We start from the raw sequence: 17,758 nt of genomic DNA, 5'->3' as shown, positions 1-17,758 counted from the left end.
ATAAGGCACATATATTTGTTTGACTTTGACGTATTGTAGTTCAGAAGCACATTTATCCTAAATATATTTTGCTTAAGATGGTAATATAATTTATTTAAATTGCTCTATAAAGTTTGAGAGAAATGGCCTGGGAATATACTGCATGCTAAAATCAACTTGTGGAATTTTAAAAGTCATTGTTAGCCATGTGCAGATGATGATTGATAGGATTTTTCCCTGGAACTTGAGTAGTTGAGTTTTGTTTTGTTTTGTTTCGTTTTGAGATGGAGTCTCATTCTTGTCACCCAAGCTGGAGTGCAGTGGCACAGTCTTGGCTCACTGCAACCTCTGCCTCTCAGGTTCAAACGATTCTCCTGCCTCAGCCTCCCAAATAGCTGGGATTACAGGCGCATAGGTTTCACCATGTTGGCCAAACTCCTAACCTTAGGTAATCCATCTGCCTCGGCCTCCCAAAGTACTGGGATTAGAGGCGTGAGCCACTGCACCCAGCTAAGTTTTTATTCTACCATGATTTTAGTATTTTGAAATATATTCAAAGAGTACAGTGAAAATAGCATTTTTTTAAATTCTAAACTTGATTTGGCAAGTAATTAGTATTAACTGTTGTAAATAGATTGGGTTTAATTTTCTTAACTAGAAAGTAAAACTTTAATATAAATCCACCATAGTTCTAACATACTAACATTTTCCCTTTGACAGTATAAAGTACGAGCTTATATCCAAATGAAGTCTCTGAAAGCATGTAAAAGGGAAATCAAGTCAGTCATGAATACCGCTGGAAATGTAAGTTTCTTCTGGACTTCTGTTTTTCAATTGTGTCTTTCTTATTTAGACTATGGGTGTTTGTTGGTTTTAAATAATTTACCTTAGTCTATTATATATACTGCCAGATATGAACCTTGCTGTTTTAAAGTTGGGGAGTAGTAGTAATGCTGTGTCTATAGTTTAATATTTTTTTTTACTTAAAATTACAACAAGCACTTTTCTATTTTATGTAGCCTTCAAAACCACCATTTTAAATAACTGCCTAGTGTTCTGTGACTGGTTTTTCACAATTCACTTAAACGTTTTGCTAACATTAGACATTTAGATTATTTTAGAATTTTTTAGTATTATACTCAAAACATTTATGGCTGGGTGCAGTGGCTCGTGCCTATAATCCCAGCACTTTGGGAGGCCAAGGTGGGTGGATCACCTGAGGTCAGGAGTTCAAGACCAGCCTGACCAACATGATGAGACCCTATCTCTACTAAAAATACAAAAATTAGCCAGATATAGTGGTGCATGCCTGTAGTCTCAGCCACTGGGGAGCCTGAGGTGGAAGGATCACTTGAACCCAGGAACCGGAGGTTGCGGTGAGCCGAGATCGTGCCATTGCACTCCAGCCTGGGTAACAAGAGCCAAACTCTGTCTCAAAAAAAAAAAAAAATGTATTATTATTATTAAAGATGTAACAGTCAAACTGTAGCCAAAACCTGCCCCTTCCAAATGACTTTTGGCTTGATAGCACCTTCAATTTAACTAGTACTAAAGTATTTGAGATAGAATTACTCCTTCCTTGCACACCTTCCACCCTAATCTTTCATTGATAATTTTTAAGATAGTGTAGGGAAGAAACAGAATTGTGAACAATCTTGATGCTTCTAGGAAAGCTATAAATTTAGAAGTATAAAGTCATGAGAAAATATGGTTAGAAATCTCAGGCACGATCCAGATTAGTCACTGAGTTACTATGCTGTGATTTTCGAGAACAGTTATGGCCTAGATACACCTGAGCCTGGGAAGGAAAGGCCTAATTAGCCAGCCAGCCATTTATCAAACCTTTTTTTTAAAAAAATGATAAAAGACATAATTCCTGCCTTAATGGAGACCAGGGTCATAGAAGAAAGACAAATGAAAATTATTATAATTCAGCATATAATGGTCATCTTAAATCAGCGAAAACTTCAGGAGGAATAGCCACCACTAAGAATAAGTGCTGAGGTGGCACACGCCTGTAATCCTAGCACTTTGGGAGACTGAGGTGGGCAAATCACAAGGTCAGGAGTTTGAGACCAGCCTGGCCAATATGGTGAAACCCCATCTCTACTAAAAATACAAAAAAATTAGCTGGGTGTAGTGGCAAGCGCCTGTAGTCCCAGCTACTCGGGAAGCTGAGGCAGAAGAATCACTTGAACCCGGGAGGCAGAGGTTGCAGTGAGCCAAGATTGCACCATTGCACTCCAGCCTGGGTGACAGAGCGAGACTCCGTCTCAAAAAAAAAAAAAACAAAGCACTGAAAGCCCTTGTTTCCTTAGTGACTAGAACTCTGGGATAGGCAAGAAGCAGAGCAAAGGATAAACTAGGATTAAGAAGGAAAGCCTGTTGCTAAATTAAGTGAATAAATAGGTCAGGCATGATGGCTTATGCCTGTAATACCAGCGCTTTGGAAGGCTGAGGCAGGAGGATCACCTGAGGTCAGGAGTTCGAGACCAGCCTGGCCAACACGGGGAAGCCCTGTCTCTACAAAAATTAACCAGGCGTGGCGATACATGCCTGTAATCCCAGCTACTCAGGAGGCTGAGACAGGAGAATAGTTTGAACCCAGGAGTCAAGAGGTTACAGTGAGCTGAGATCATGCCACTGCACTCCAGCCTGGGCAACAGAGCAAGACTCCATCTCAAATAAATAAATAAATAAAGATTCAAGATATACTCCTGAATGGATGTTTAGTCTCCAGAGCTCTGCATGCTTTCATACTCTAAATAGGTGCTACTATTTAGAGGGTCCTCCACCATGAGGATTCTTAGGATAAGTGAAAGGTAATCTACCAATCAAAATGTGATTTTTGGAACAGCAAGATTAGTGCTTACAAATAAGGCGTTCTGTCGAAAAATTTTTCCATTTATAGAATGACAGTTTGTTTTTTTTTAATTTGGAAAAGTATTTGACTATTTATATCTGTAGGTTCTAATGAAAGGTGCATTTGTATCCTAAAAAGTAAGAAAGATCTCCAGTCTCTCTAATAACTATTAAAATGAAGGACATAGTGTGCTGTCAAGTTGATTTTCAGTTAGTAGTGTAGTGGATGAACACAATCAGTTGATAATCTACAGACTTTATTCTTTTTTTTTTTTTTTTGAGAAGTGGTATCACTCTGTTTCCCAGGCTGGAGTGCAGTGGCATGATCTTGGCTCACTGCAACCTCCGCCTCCCCGATTCAAGGGATTCTCCTGCCTCAGGCTCCCGAGTAGCTGGGATTACAGGCGTGCATCACCACGCCCAGCTAATTTTTGTATTTTAGTAGAGACGAACTTTCACCATGATGGCCAGGCTGGTACAAACTATATTCTTATACATATACCTATATTAATTTTTTCAGGTAGACCCTTAGCAATTCTTTTTACAAAGTGCTCTCTGACAGGTTTCAATTTTTTAGATTGTGAGAGCAATGAAAAATCTAGAGACTATGTAGTTTTTTGTGACTGTGACTTAATTAATTCGTTTATGGTTTTGAACACGTCAGTACAACAGTATAATTAAGATCCTACATTAGGCGTCTGAAAACAATTATAAGTAATGTTTATATTTTCTCTACAGTCTGCACCCTCTCTCTTTCTTAAAAGCAATTTTGAGTACTTAAGAGGTAATTATCGAAAAGCGGTGAAGCTATTGAATAGTTCAAACATTGCTGAGCATCCAGGATTCATGAAAACAGGTAAAAGAAAATTGTGAAATTTTAACTTTTTTATCTTCCTCTTCTACCCGTTCTTACTTGTCCACCTCCCAACACCCAGTCTTTCGAGTGATTTATGCTAATTTTTCTTTTTTTTTTTTTTGGCTCTGTATGCTCTGATTCTTTTTTTGTGGGGGGATGGAGTATCACTCTGTCTCCCAGGCTGGAGAGCAGTGGCACAGTCTTGGCTCACTGCAACCTCTGCCTCCTGAGTTCAGGCAATTCTTCTGGCTCAGCCTCCTGAGTAGCTGGGATTACAGGCGTGCAGCACCACACCCAACTAATTTTGTATTTGTAGTAGAGACGGGGTTTCTCCATGTTGATCAGGCTGATCTCGACCTCCTTACCTCAGGTGATCTGCCCGCCTTGGCCTCCAGAAGTGCTGAGATTACAGGTGTGAGCCACCGCACCCAGCCATATGCTGATTTTTCAATGAAAATGTTTTAATATTTATGCTGCAAAAAAATTCCAGGAATTCTTGTCTCTACTTTAGAAGAAACCTCATTACTTCCTGCTTTTACTTTGCTTTCTTTCCTTTTTCTAGATACTTGTCCAGGTTGGATCGCTTTTTTCTTTTCCTTTCCTTTCTCTTTCTCTTCTTTTTCTTTTTTTTTTTCTTTTTTTCTTTTTGAAACAGGATCTTGCTTTGTCACCCAGGCTGGATGCAGTGCTACAATCACAGCTCACTACAGCCTCAACCTCCTGGGCTCAAGCGATTCTCTCGCCTCAGCCTCCCAGGTAGCTGGGACTGTAAAAATGCACCACCATGCCTGGCTTATTTATTGTAAAAACAAGGTCTCACTATGTTGCCAGGCTGGTCTCAAACTTTTGGGCTCAAGTGATCTGGTAACCTCTGTCTCCCAAAGTGATGGCATTACAGGTGTGCCACTGCGCCTGACCCAGATCACTTTTCTTTAACCCAACTTTTTCTTTTTTTTTTTTTGAGATAGAGTCTTGCTCTGTTGCCCAAGGTGGAGCAAGTGACACGATCCTGGCTCACTACAACCTGCACCTCCCGGGTTCAAGTGATTCTCCACCTCAGCCTCCTAAGTAGCTGGGACTACAGGCATGTACCACCACACTCAGCTAATTTTTCTATTTTTTGGTACAGTCTGGGTTTCAGCATGTTGGCCAGGCCAGTCTCAAACTCCTCACCTCAAGTCATCTGCCCACCTCAGTGTCTTAAAGTGCTGGGATTACAGGCGTGAGCCACTGCACCTGGCTCTTTCATTTGTTTTTATAAGGTCCTTGGACTTTTGCTTTGAGACCTTTTAAGTAAATATATAATGTTCTTACTTTTTTCTGCCATAAAGGCAGTTAATAATATGATTTTTTTCAGTAACTTGCCCAATTAATATGACTTCTTTAGATCATTAACTATATCAAAAATCTTTCTATAAAGCTAGGAAGATAAGTGTTATTACATATTCTTGCCTCTATTTAGAAAGTCTTACAAATCCCTTGATATTAATGGTAACATGAAAGTAAAAATTGCGAATGTCATTTAGGTTTATATCATTACTATTTTATGGAGCAGGAGAAGGAAAATCATTTATTCAAGAAATGAGGATAAACTATTGAAAATGTATGTTTTGCCTCAAGTTTAAAATGCAAACTATATGTTTTTGATTTGTTTTGTTTTGGATTCTATTTAGATTCATACACGAGCATACATGCAAACACACTCAGACCTTCCCCCATTTACCCTTTCAGTTCGCTGGAGTGATAGAGGATGGAGAAGGGCACTTTGTTCCTTATAATTCTCTTGAGGGTATTCTTTCTTTTCTACATACCTATTTCTAATTCTGCTCAATTTTAGTTTTTTGTTTTCATTGTCGTAGTTTCTCCTCAGCAGTCCACTAACACGCAACGTGAAATGGTCCCTCAAACTGAAAAGATAATACACTTTGAGAAAACTTTGCTTAGGATTTTCTTGATGTAGATGTCATTGTCAGTCTTTAAAATGGAGGCAGGAGCTGGAAGTGGTGGCTCATGCCTGTAATCCTAATGCTTTGGGAGGCCAAGGCAGGAGGACCAGAAGTTTGAGGCTACAGTGAGCCATGATCATGTCACTGCACTCCAGCCTGGGCAACAGAACAAGGCCTTGTCTCTAAAAACTAATAACTTAATAAATAAAGATGGCCAGATGTGGTGGATCACACCTATAACCTCAGCACATTGGGAGACCGAGGCCAACGGATCACTTGAGGTCAGGAGTTTGAGACCAGCCTGGCCAATATGGAGAAACCCCATCTCTACACGAAATACAAAAATTAACCAGGTGCAGTAGTGTGTGCCTGTAATCCCAGCTACTTAGGATCCCATAGTGCTGAGATTACAGGTGTGAGCCATCAAGCTCAGCCTACTTTTTGTCTTTTAAATATTGTAATTTCTTAATTTAAAATTATGTCAGAAGATTACCTTTAGTTTTTAGTGTTAAGCAATAAATTATTAATGATTATTAATTTTATCATTTTAGTCAGGCATTTTATACCATTAAGGGCAAAGATTGTTTTGGAATGTTTGGTTAGCCATTTAGAAAAAGAATACTAAAGCTTCGATTGCTTTCATTATACCAAAATAAAATCCAGAGAGATTAAGGATTAAAATGTAAAATTAAATAAAAGCAGTAAGACAAAACTTGGAAGAATATTTTAATTTTGTGATGGGGAAGGCTTGAGTAAACATTTTCCAAAATCTAAGTACCATAGAGTTTAGAAAACATTGCTAAATTTGACCACATTAAAATGTATGATTAAAAATGTAAACACATATACACATACTGAAACAAGTCACAAAACAGATGACAAACAGAGGTGGGCAAGAATATTTAAAAAAGATGTGACAGAAGGTTTCTCTAACATATAAACCAACTAGTAACCAACAGGAAAAACATCTATAACCAAATAAAGAAATAGATTGGCCAGGAACGGTGCTCACTCTTGTAATCTCAGCACTTTGGGAAGTCAAGGCAGGAGGATCACTTGATTCCAAAAGCTTGAGACCAGCGTGGGCAACATAGTGAGACCTGTCTCTACAAAAAACTAAAAAAATTGGCCGGTGCAGTGCCTCACGCCTGTAATCCCAGCACTTTGGGAGGCCAAGGTGGGCGGATCACAAGGTCAGAAGTTTGAGACCAGCCTGACCAACATAGTGAAACCCCATCTCTACTAAAAATACAAAAATTAGGCAGGCATGGTGGTGCACGCTTATAATCCCAGCTACTCAGGAGGCTGAGGCAGGAGAATCACTTGAACCCAGGAGGCGGAGGTTGCAGTGAGCCAAAATCACAACACTGCACTCCAGCCTGGGTGACAGAGCAAGACTCCATCTCATTAATTAATAATTAATTAAGCTGGGCATGGTGGCCCACGCCTGTAGTCCCAGCTACTCAGGAGGCCGAGGCATGAGGATTGCTTGAGCTCAGAAGGTCGAGGCTGCAGTAAGCCCTAATTATGCCTCTGTACTCTAGCCTGGGCAACAGAATGAGACCCTGTCTCAGAGGAAGAAAAAAAAAAGGGTAAAAGAGGCAACATACAGGCTAAAAAATACAAATTCCCAAACATGAGAAGATGCTCAGCCACTGTGGTATTTAAAGAAGTGCGAATTAAAATTGGTAGAGACTTACGGTTTAACAAACATAAGCAGGATTTTATATACTCTGTTCTTTTCTTTCTTTTTCTTTTGAGACGGAGTCTCACTCTGTCATCCAGGCTGGAGTGCAACGTCAGGATCTCGGCTCACTGCAGCCTCCACCTCCCAGGTTCAAGTAATTCTCCTGCCTCAGCCTCCCAAGTAACTGGGATTATCAGCACCCTCCACCATACCTGGCTAATTTTTGTGTTTTTAGTGGAGGTAGGGTTTTACCATGTTGGCCGAGCTGGTCTCAAACTCTTGACCTCAAGTGATTCACCTGCCTCGGCCTCCCAAAGTGCTGGGATTACAGGCATGAGCCACAGTGCCCGGCCTCACTCTGTTCTTTTCTATATATTCTTGCTATTCATTTAATATACTTTGGCAGTTTCCGTATATACTTGCTTCCTTGTTTCTGATTTCTATGTAATATTTCATTGGTAGATACAATGCATAAACATTACATTACTGAGAAATATTTTTTGTTTTTTGCATTTTTGTATCATTTGTCTGCAGTTATTAAAAATTAGCTGGGCATGGTGGCTCATGCCTGTAATCCCAGAAATTTGGGAAGCAAAGGCAGAAGGATTGCTTGAACCCAGGAGTTCAAGACCAGGCTAGGAAATATAGTGAGACCCTGTCTATTTAAAAAATTATTTTTAAAAAGGAAAAAATATAGAACAAAATTAGACTAACAAAATAGGATTGGTTTTTAAAAATAATTTTTATCACCTTTAATAAAAGAGATTTTAAAAGGAGTTTTTAAGTTTTTCAGATGTTTCCTAAATTTCAAATGCCTTGTCAACTGTTCTTTAGATAGTAAGTGGAATGGTAACAGAGTTAACCCAACAAAGATAAGCCCAGTTCTTGTCTGAGGAACATCAACATTAAAATTTTTCTGTGGACACATTTTTTTGTTTTTTTCTCAGGTGAATGCTTGAGATGCATGTTCTGGAATAACCTTGGTTGCATCCATTTTGCCATGAGCAAGCACAATTTGGGATTATTCTACTTTAAAAAGGCTCTGCAGGAGAATGACAATGTCTGTGCACAGCTGAGTGCAGGTAGCACTGATCCAGGTAAGCCCAGTACTGGGGGACAGCTTGTATTTATTACTTCAGAAAAGCATGATTTAAAAAGCATGAATGTGGTTGAAGTACCCACCTTGTAGACTTAAAAACAGTTAACTCTGATCTTACCCAACAAGCTTGGCTCTGGGGATTTTTAGTAGATTTTGCTACTTTGAATAGCAATTACAAGGTGTTAAGAATAATTCTGAATTATCCAGAAATTTAAGTTGCATTCCATTTTTCATGGATTTGAAAATGAGTGATTCCCTATGGTAATATTATATACCAAAATGTTTGATTAGTCACAACATGACTGTGCCAAACTAGGTTTATTATAGATTTTTTTTTTTTTTTTTGAGACAGAGTCTAGCTCTGTCACCCAGGCTGGAGTGCAGTGGTGTAATTTCAGCTCATTTTAACTTCTGCCTTCTGGGCTCAAATGACCCTCCCACCTCAGCCTCCTGAATAGCTGGGACTATAGACAAATGCCACTGCACCTGGCTAATTTTTGTGTTTTTTGTAAAGACAGGGTTTTGTATGTTGCCCAGGCTGGTCTGGAACTCCTGGGCTCAAGCGATCCTCCTACCTCAGCCTTCTAAAGTGCTGGAATTATAGGTGTGAGCCACTGTGCCCAGCTCATTATAGATTCTTTGCAGAGTTTTGCATGTGATACTGTTGGTTAGCATCTGACAGTCTTTAAGCAAATTCTTAACGTTTATCCTTTAATATTCATTATCATGTGGATCCTTGATCCGAAATGCCTAAAATCAAGCAATTATTTAGCTTTTAAAAATAATAACCTATTTAATGACAAATGTATTCTAAATCAAAGTAGACTGTAACACTGAATAAATAGATGATAACACATGATAATAAAATGGTTAACCAAGATGAAGAAAAAAAAATTTTTTTTTTTTTTTGAGACGAAGTCTCACTGTGTTGCCCAAGCTGGAGTGCAGTGGCGTGATCTTGGCTCGTTATAGCCTCTACCTCCCAGGTTCAAGGGATTCTCCTGCCTCAGCCTCCTGAGTAGCTGGGACTACAGGCATGTGCCACCATGCCCACTTAATTTTTGTATTTTTAGTAGAGATTTTGTTTCACTATGTTGGCCAGGCTGGTCTTGAACTCCTGACCTTGTGATCTGCCCACCTTGACCTCCCAAAGTGCTGGGATTGCAGGCATGAGCCACCATGCCCGGCCGCAAATTTTAAAAAGTGGAAACTTCTTACAGACTCTAAATATGTTGGCTGGGCAAGATGGCTCATGCCTGTAATCCCAACATTTAGGGGAGGCCAAAGTGGATCACTTGAGTCCAGGAGTTCAAGACTAGCCTGCGCAACATAGAGAGACCCCATTGCTACAAAAATAAAAGTTAAAATTAAACAATAAAAGAGAATAAAGTAAAAATGTAGAAAAGCAGTATAAGATTCAAAGGAGTAAGAGTGGGTCCTATCTCTTATCTTTGCCTTCCTGGAGCATTGTTGCTTGAGTAGCTGGTAAATGAGAAGAGACATCTCTGGCTCTGCCAGCATAAATAACTGAGATAACTCTGGAGAATATTTGTGGGGTTGAGGATGGAAACCACCATTGGTAAGAGCTATTATCAGATCAGGATTATTGGTGTCAAACATGGTAGTGTCTAAGTACTTAATGGAATAAATGTTTTCAAGGTAACTGTTACCTTTAAATCTAATGATTTATTCTTATCTAATTTTTATCACTAGGCAAAAAATTTTCAGGAAGACCCATGTGTACGTTACTAACCAATAAGAGATATGAGCTGCTGTATAACTGTGGAATCCAGCTTCTTCACATTGGAAGGCCTCTTGCTGCCTTCGAATGCCTGATTGAAGCTGTTCAGGTTTATCATGCAAATCCTCGCCTCTGGCTACGTCTGGCTGAATGCTGCATTGCTGCCAATAAGGGGGTGAGTGCTGCTTGGTATCTTTTTGAACCCTATCTTACCTCCACTTACTACATGGAATGTAAAAAAAAAAAAAAAAAAGAAACTTGGAAACATACATGAGACATCATTCTCTTTTATTTATTTGTTTGTATTTTATTTATTTTTTTTGAGATGGAGTTCCTCTTTTGTTGCCCAGGCTGGAGTGCAATGGCTCAGTCTTGACTCACTGGAACCTCCGCCTCCCATGTTCGAGTGATTCGCCTGCCTCAGCCTCCCAAATAGCTGGGACTACAGGCACGTGCCACCATGCCTGGCTAATTTTGTATTTTTACTAGAGACAGGGTTTCACCATGTTCTCCAGGCTGGTTTTAAACTCAGGTGATCCACCTACCTTGGCCTCCCAAGGTAGGTGGGAGGTAGGTGGCCTCCCACTTACCAGACTCTCAAAGTGCTGGGATTACAGGTGTGAGCCACAGCACCTGGCCATCATCATTCTCTTTATAACTATCATTGAATGTATAGATAGTCTTTAACCACTGGGAAAAAAATTTAGTCTCAAAAACTCATTTGTTGACCGGGCATGATGACTCACGCCTGTAATCCAAGTACTTTCGGGGGCCAAGGTGAGTGGATCACTTGAGCTCAGGAGTTCAAGACTAATCTAGGCAACATAGTGAGACTGAGACTTCCATCTCTACAAAAAATTATCTCGGTGTGGCGGCGAGTGCCTGTAGTCCCAGCTAATCAAGAGGCTGAGGTGGGAAGATTGTTTGAGCCCAGGAGGTGGAGGTTGAAAGGAGACCAGATAGAGCCACTGCACTCCACCCTGGGCAACAGAGTGAGACCCTGTCTCAAAAGAATAAAAATGAAAATGTAAAAAGTCATTTGTTAACATTCTCATTCTTGGTAAGTATGGCAACATTAAAGAGTTGAAGCCAGTCAGAAAGTCATGTATGTTGGAACAGCGGTCTGCTAGCTGCTGCAGGGGTCAGGAGCCATGCCATCTGCTGGCATAAGAATAGTGTTGTGTAGCCTGCTGATTAGAGAAGGTCTGATAACATAATGTGGAAAGAACTGCATTAAGCTGGGTTTCCTTCAATGCCTGAGGGTTTTACTTTGGTTTCAGTAAAGGATACAGAGTTTATGGATTACCAGGCTATTTTGGACACATGATTGCCCATGGTAGCTATGAAAATAGGCCAGTTTATATTGATGTCCCTGCTTAGCTTATCTCCAAATGGCAGTTGATGGAAGCCTTTTGAATTTCAGTTTGGGAAGGATCGATAGGAGATAGGGGAAAGATGCGTTGTATCAGAATTACCAGATACTTGTATCTTCCATTTGCTACCCACCCCCTGCTCTTGCTGTGCTTTTTGGATGTGTATAAACATTGGGAAGGTATGGTACCTGGAGGCTTTACCTTGCATGCCTGCCATAGGTGATACAAATGTTGAGGCTTTCCTCCTGCTGAACAGCAGTTTCAGAGAAGTACAAGAGCTAAAGGGGTTAAAGAAGTGTTTGCTAGTTTTCATACGTAGTACTTCGGTAGTTTATGATTTGAGTATACCATTAGAGGAAGAGATGAATGATGTCTTTGAAAGACTTTATTTAATTATACTTTGCTTTTTAAAAGACAACTTTCTTATTGGTTAATTATTAACTGATAAACAGTTCTAGGCAGAATTTATACTTCTTAAAGATGCAAGAAGCAATTAGAAATTGCTTATTCTCTTTCATCTGTTTATAAATTTAAGTGTTGGGAGCCTTTCTTTGGTATTTACTGGAAACCAGGGAGTTACTTTTTTCTGGGACTAGGGAAAGATTGTAAAGTTTAACGTTTTCTTTTTAAATTAACTGATTTTAGAAATAGTACTTTTAGGGCCCCCCTAGAGGAAAAGGAGGGGGAGGGGAGATTAAGTATTTTCCATATTAATATGCTGCAGTCCTGTTTTTTTTTTTTTTTCTAGAAAAGTTCTAAATTTGTAATTTTTAAAAAATGGTAAAGATGACTTTTGGTTGCCATAACTTCATGAACACACACAATTTGTGCTACAAGTAGAAAACTTGCCACCAATAATATCTTTGTGCTTTTCCTCCTCCTGAAAAAAACTTTAGGGTAACCTACAAAACAGTGAAAACAAGCCCAAAACACTAGTAAAATCAGAGGACAGATCCCAATAGGAGTAACCGTAAACTCCAAATAAAATTTCATAAAATTTGTTTTATTTAGTCAGGACAGAAGGTATGCTGAACAAAGCAGTTTGTAACTTCAGAAATAAATTTATTTTGGATTAAAAAAATTGTTTACTTGTTTATGTTAAGGAGGTCATTTTGTCCTGTATATCTGGTACATGTTATTTCAGACTTGGCAGAGGCAAGGCTTATATTTACCTGGGCAGTGTATAATATATGGGAAAAGATCTGCTAAACAAAAATAGTCTCAATATTTTAATTATGATGATCCTTTTACCTTAAAACTCATCTGGCACACTTTCTGGCTATTAGGGATTGAAGGTATGGATTATTATTGTAAGTTTTTAGTTCCATTCCATCACAGGCCAGTTTGTTTTCATCTGTTGCATCTTCAGATCTAGCCATTTGGATCATTTTTGATGGCCTTAGCAATAGGAGAAGACACTATGGATGAATCACTGTAAAATTGTCACCACAACTAGGAGAAGAAGTCAGAACAGAAGTCTTCCCAAGAATGGTTTAGAATATCCACTTTTTCATTAATATTGCATGGCCTTCTCTATACACAATTAGTTTTGATCAGAGCAGTTTTATTTTTGTATTATTGTATTTTTAGCACTGTGTAGTATATTCTTTATTAAAAGTCATATATGGAAGTGCAACTATAACAAGTTATGTTCGGGAGCAATAAGTAACAGTTAAGAAACATTTATGTTTAGAGAAAAGACTTTTTGCAGGGCAGAGATTAGTTTTGCAAATCATATTGATTAACTCCAGATTGTTCCAGTATGTGAGAAATTGAATGTCATTGTAAGATACCTAGTTGGGATCCCACCTGCAGGTAAATTAGAGACGTGTTTTATTTTATTTTATTTTTGAGGCAGAGTCTCACTCTGTCACTTAGGCTGGAGTGCAGTGGCGTGATCATGGCTCACTGCAGCCTCGACCTCCCTGGTGTCAATCTTTCCATCTCAGCTTCCCTAGTAGCTGAGACTATAGGCATGCACGACCACACTTGGCTAATTTTTGTATTTCTTTGTATAGATGGAGTTTCAAGCAATCATCCACCTCGGCCTCCCAAAGTGCTGGGATTATAGATTCGAGCCACCATGCCCAGCTTAGTTTTATTTTTGTAATAAAAAAACATTTTTCCTGGCTGGGCGTGGTAGCTCACGCCTGTAATCTCAGCACTTTGAGAGGCCGAGGCAGGTGGATCACTTGAGGTCAGGAGTTTGAGACCAGCCTGGCCAAAATGGTGAAACCCTCTCTCTTCTAAAAATACAAAAATTAACCAGGTGTGGTGACAGGTGCCTGTAATCCTAGCTACTCGGGAGACTGAGACAAGAGAATCACTTGAACCCAGGAGGTAGAGGTTGCAGTGAGCCAACACTGCACCACTGCACTCCAGCCTGGGCAACAGAGACTTGGCAAAACTCTGTCTCTAAAAAAAATTAATACGGCCGGGCGCGGTGGCTCAAGCCTGTAATCCCAGCACTTTGGAAGGCCGAGGCAGGTGGATCACGAGGTCAAGAGATCGAGACCATCCTGGTCAACATGGTGAAACCCCGTCTCTACTAATACAAAAAAAAATTAGCTGGGCATGGTGGCGCGTGCCTGTAATCCCAGCTACTCAGGAGGCTGAGGCAGGAGAATTGCCTGAACCCAGGAGGCGGAGGTTGCGGTGAGCCGAGATCGCGCCATTGCACTCCAGCCTGGGTAACGAGCGAAACTCCGTCTCAAAAAAAAAAAAATTAATAGAAAAATTAGCTAGTCATGGTGGCATGCACCTGTACCAGTAGTCTCAGCTACTTGGGAGGCTAAAGTGGGAAGATACTTGGGCCCAGGAAGCAGAGGTTGCAGTGAGCCGAGATCATGCCACTGTACTCCAGACTGGGTGACAGAGCCAGACCTTGTCTTTAAAAAAAAGAAAGTGCAGCCGGGTGTGGTGGCTCACGCCTGTAATCCCAGCACTTTGGGAGGCTAAGGCAGGCAGATCAAGAGGTCAGGAGTTAGAGACCATCTTGGCTAACACAATGAAACCCCGTCTCTACTAAAAATCCAAAACATTAGCTGGGCATAGTAGCACACACCTGTAGTCCCAGCTACTTGGGAGGCTGAGGCTCACTTGAACCTGGGAGGCAGAGGTTGCAGTGAGCTGAGATCGCGCCACTGCACTCCAGCCTGGGCAACAGAGCGAGACTGTCTCAAAAATTTAAAAAAAAATTTTTTTTTTAAACAAGGGCAAAAGAAAAAGGTAGATACAGGGTCTCACTGTGTTGTCCAGGCTGGTCTCGAACTCCTGGTTTCAAGCGATCCTCCTGCTTCAGCTTCCCAAAGGGCTGGGATTACAGGCATGAGAGCCACTGCGCCCAGCCAAATTAGAGACTTAGAATGAAGGGGGACGATGAATGAAATTATCACTGTGAGCTCTATAGCGAGATAATATATCTTAATCAGATATCTTAAAGTACTATGTTGTGTAAGTGCTTTTATTATTTTCACTTTAATGTTTATTCATTTGGTTTGGGGATTTTAATCTAGAAGGCAAGAATTGTGTTCATGTAAGTTTTTGCCTTGTACAGCTTAAGTTTATATGTTGTTGACAATTTAATTAATACTTTGAGTAAAGAAGGAAATTATCTGTGTTTTAAGAAGTGGAGCTTCTTCCCGGATTTTTTTTTTTTTTTTTTCCTTTTTGGAGCTCTGTGTGCCTTTATTAGCAGAGCCACTACTTGAAGGGGATGAAGCAGGAGGAGTGGGTGGCCCCAGTGCCCGGCCGGGCGTGGTTCACGGGCTTGTAGGTGATGGAGAACTCGCCCAGGTAGTCGCTGATCATCTCCGGCTAGATCTCCACGGGGCCGAAGGTCTTGCCGTTGTAGACGCCCACCATATTGCCCACCATCTCGGACGGGATGATCACGTCCCACCGGCGCGGGACCACTTCCGTCTTCGCCACTTCCGGCTTCTCCATGGGCGGTGCCTCCTTCGTGGCTTTGCGCAGGCGCTTCAGCAGCAAGTGCTGCTTCCGCCGCAGGCCCGGGTTCAGCCGCTGCCGCTGGCGCGCCCTGTACAGCTGCATCAGCTGCTCATAGGGCATGTCCAGCAGCTGGTGCACGTTCACACCGTGGTAGGTGAACTTGCAGAAGGTCCGCTTCTTCTGCTTTACCTCTACCATTCTTTCTGAATCCTCAGAAAAGACTACTCTGTTTTGTTTTGTTTTGTTTTGTTTTGTTTTGTTTTTTGTTTTTTGAGACAGAGTCTCTGTCTCCCAGGCTGGAGCGCAGTAGTGAGATCTCTACTCACCACACCCTCCGCCTTCCGGGTTCAAGTGATTCTCCTGTCTCAGCCTCCTGAGTAGCTGGGATTACAGACGTATGCCACCACCCCCGGCTAAGTTTTGTATTTTTAGTAGAGACAGGGTTTCACCATGTTGGTCAGACTAGTCTTGAACCCCTGACCTCGTGATCCGCCCGCCTTGGCCTCACAAAGTGCTGGGATTACAGGTGTGAGCCACCGCGCCTGGCCTCCCTTTTCTTTTACTCTGTATTTTGGGTTCTCTTATTTTCCTTACTCTGGTGTCAAAGTACCTGTAATATGTAGCATGGTAGTGGAGGTATAGAATAATCTAAGTAAATTATTCTAAATAAATTATTGGGTCATAATTGAATTGGATTTTGCTCTTAGAATTTTCTCCAATCTGATGTGAACAAAATGTAGTGGCCAGACACGGTGGCTCACGTCTGTAATCCCAGCACTTTGGGAGGCCAAGATGGGTGGATCACGAGGTCAGGAGATCGAGACCATCCTAGCTAACACGGTGAAACCCCGTCTCCCCGTCTCTACTAAAAATACAAAAATTAGCTGGATGTGGTGGCGCGCACCTATAATTTCATTACTCCAGAGGCTGGGGCAGGAAAATCGCTTGAACCCGGGAGGCAGAGGTTGTAGCGAGCCGAGATTGCACCACTGCTCTCCAGCCTGGGCGACAGAGTTGAGACTCGGTGCCTCAACAACAACAACAAAAAAGTAGCACATATCCAAGATTTTCAGCCTTATGTACTTTTTCCACTAATACCAAGCATGTTTCCATTGTCACCAAAAAAATCCTCACTGATTTTAAGAACTTTCTTAAATTTAGGGTAATTGTGAGAGGTATTTCCTCGTTTTTTATACCGTATCTTAAAATTCTCTTAAGTTTATTGGAAATTATTTGTATTTTGTAGACTTCTGAACAAGAAACTAAAGGCCTTCCCAGCAAAAAAGGAATTGTACAGTCTATTGTTGGTCAAGGCTATCATCGTAAAATAGTTTTGGCATCACAGTCTATACAGAATACTGTTTATAAGTAAGTATTTTGCAAAGAAAAAGTATATATATTTAATACTGGTTTACATGATGTTACTTATATATTAAAGTATGCTTAGGATTTATCATTGCATAGGAGGAACTACTTTCTAACTAGGTTTTATTGCTGTTTCAACAAACAGACCCTCATGTATAGGTCCATAGTGAATGTTATCTAACATGTGATTTTGGTTTATTACATCCATGGATGCTGCAATTATCGATGGCCTAGGAAACTAGTCTATTCAGTGCCATTATTAAGAATATCCAGAAGAGGGCATCTTGGTATCTCCTTTTTATGTAGTTTTGGTTATCATTTGTACTTTTCGTTTAGGTATTTTTTTTATAGTCTCTAGGACTGAAAATACATGAAAGTGAATTGTTAGTATTAGGAGAAAACAAACGTATTAAAACATAAAGCAACCAAAGCAGTATAGAAGTTGTCACATGTACAATCTTCATTTGACAATTTAAAATTGCCATTATTTGTAAAGTGTCAGACTTTGCAAAGAATTAGCTGCCTTAATTTGTTTTTGTCAGAGAAGAAAATCTCTACCATTTAAAAATTATTCCAAAGTTTAAAAAACATCTGATACACAATTTAGTCTTAATTTAGATCAACTATAATGCAGGAATATTTTTAAAGACTATTATGATAAAGCATTTCAAAATTTTAAAGCAATTTCAACATTGTTACTACTTTTCAAAATTTTTTCCCTAATATAGATTCTGTTTGAGTATATCAAACCAACAGAAAGTTGTATAAAATGTCATTGAAATTATCAGACCAAAGGTAGAGTTGCTGTTTAAGTGTATAGAGTCATTTTTGAAAGCAAGGATCAACCAAAGTAAGCCTCAAACGTGAAAATCTATTTTCTTCCCTCCAGTCCCATTCTT

The 17,758-nt window shown here is 40.2% G+C and overlaps 1 protein-coding gene and 1 pseudogene across 2 annotated transcripts in view; one reads left to right on the top strand and one right to left on the bottom strand.

Moving 5' to 3' along the window:
• Nucleotides 1–17,758, top strand: part of CNOT10 (CCR4-NOT transcription complex subunit 10) — a 92,397-nt gene that overhangs the window by 33,634 nt on the left and 41,005 nt on the right. For both annotated transcript variants that reach the window (XR_010343430.1, XM_012435572.2), the window contains exons 7-11: nt 700–783; nt 3,580–3,697; nt 8,278–8,427; nt 10,143–10,345; nt 16,741–16,862. Coding sequence is in view for 1 of the 2 variants with exons in the window: in XM_012435572.2 (XP_012290995.1) it covers nt 700–783; nt 3,580–3,697; nt 8,278–8,427; nt 10,143–10,345; nt 16,741–16,862 (677 nt within the window). In the remaining variant the exon portion in view is untranslated. The remainder of the gene's footprint in view (nt 1–699; nt 784–3,579; nt 3,698–8,277; nt 8,428–10,142; nt 10,346–16,740; nt 16,863–17,758) is intronic.
• LOC105722575 (small ribosomal subunit protein uS19-like) lies at nt 15,246–15,692 on the bottom strand (annotated as a pseudogene).

This window comes from Aotus nancymaae, unplaced genomic scaffold (genome assembly GCF_030222135.1).
Source record: "Aotus nancymaae isolate 86718 unplaced genomic scaffold, 86718_ANA_hifiasm-v0.15.2.pri h1tg000019l, whole genome shotgun sequence".
Taxonomy (NCBI): Eukaryota; Metazoa; Chordata; class Mammalia; order Primates; family Aotidae; genus Aotus; species Aotus nancymaae.
The sequence above is the reverse complement of the archived record's forward strand: the minus strand, read 5'-3'. Positions and strand labels throughout refer to the sequence as shown.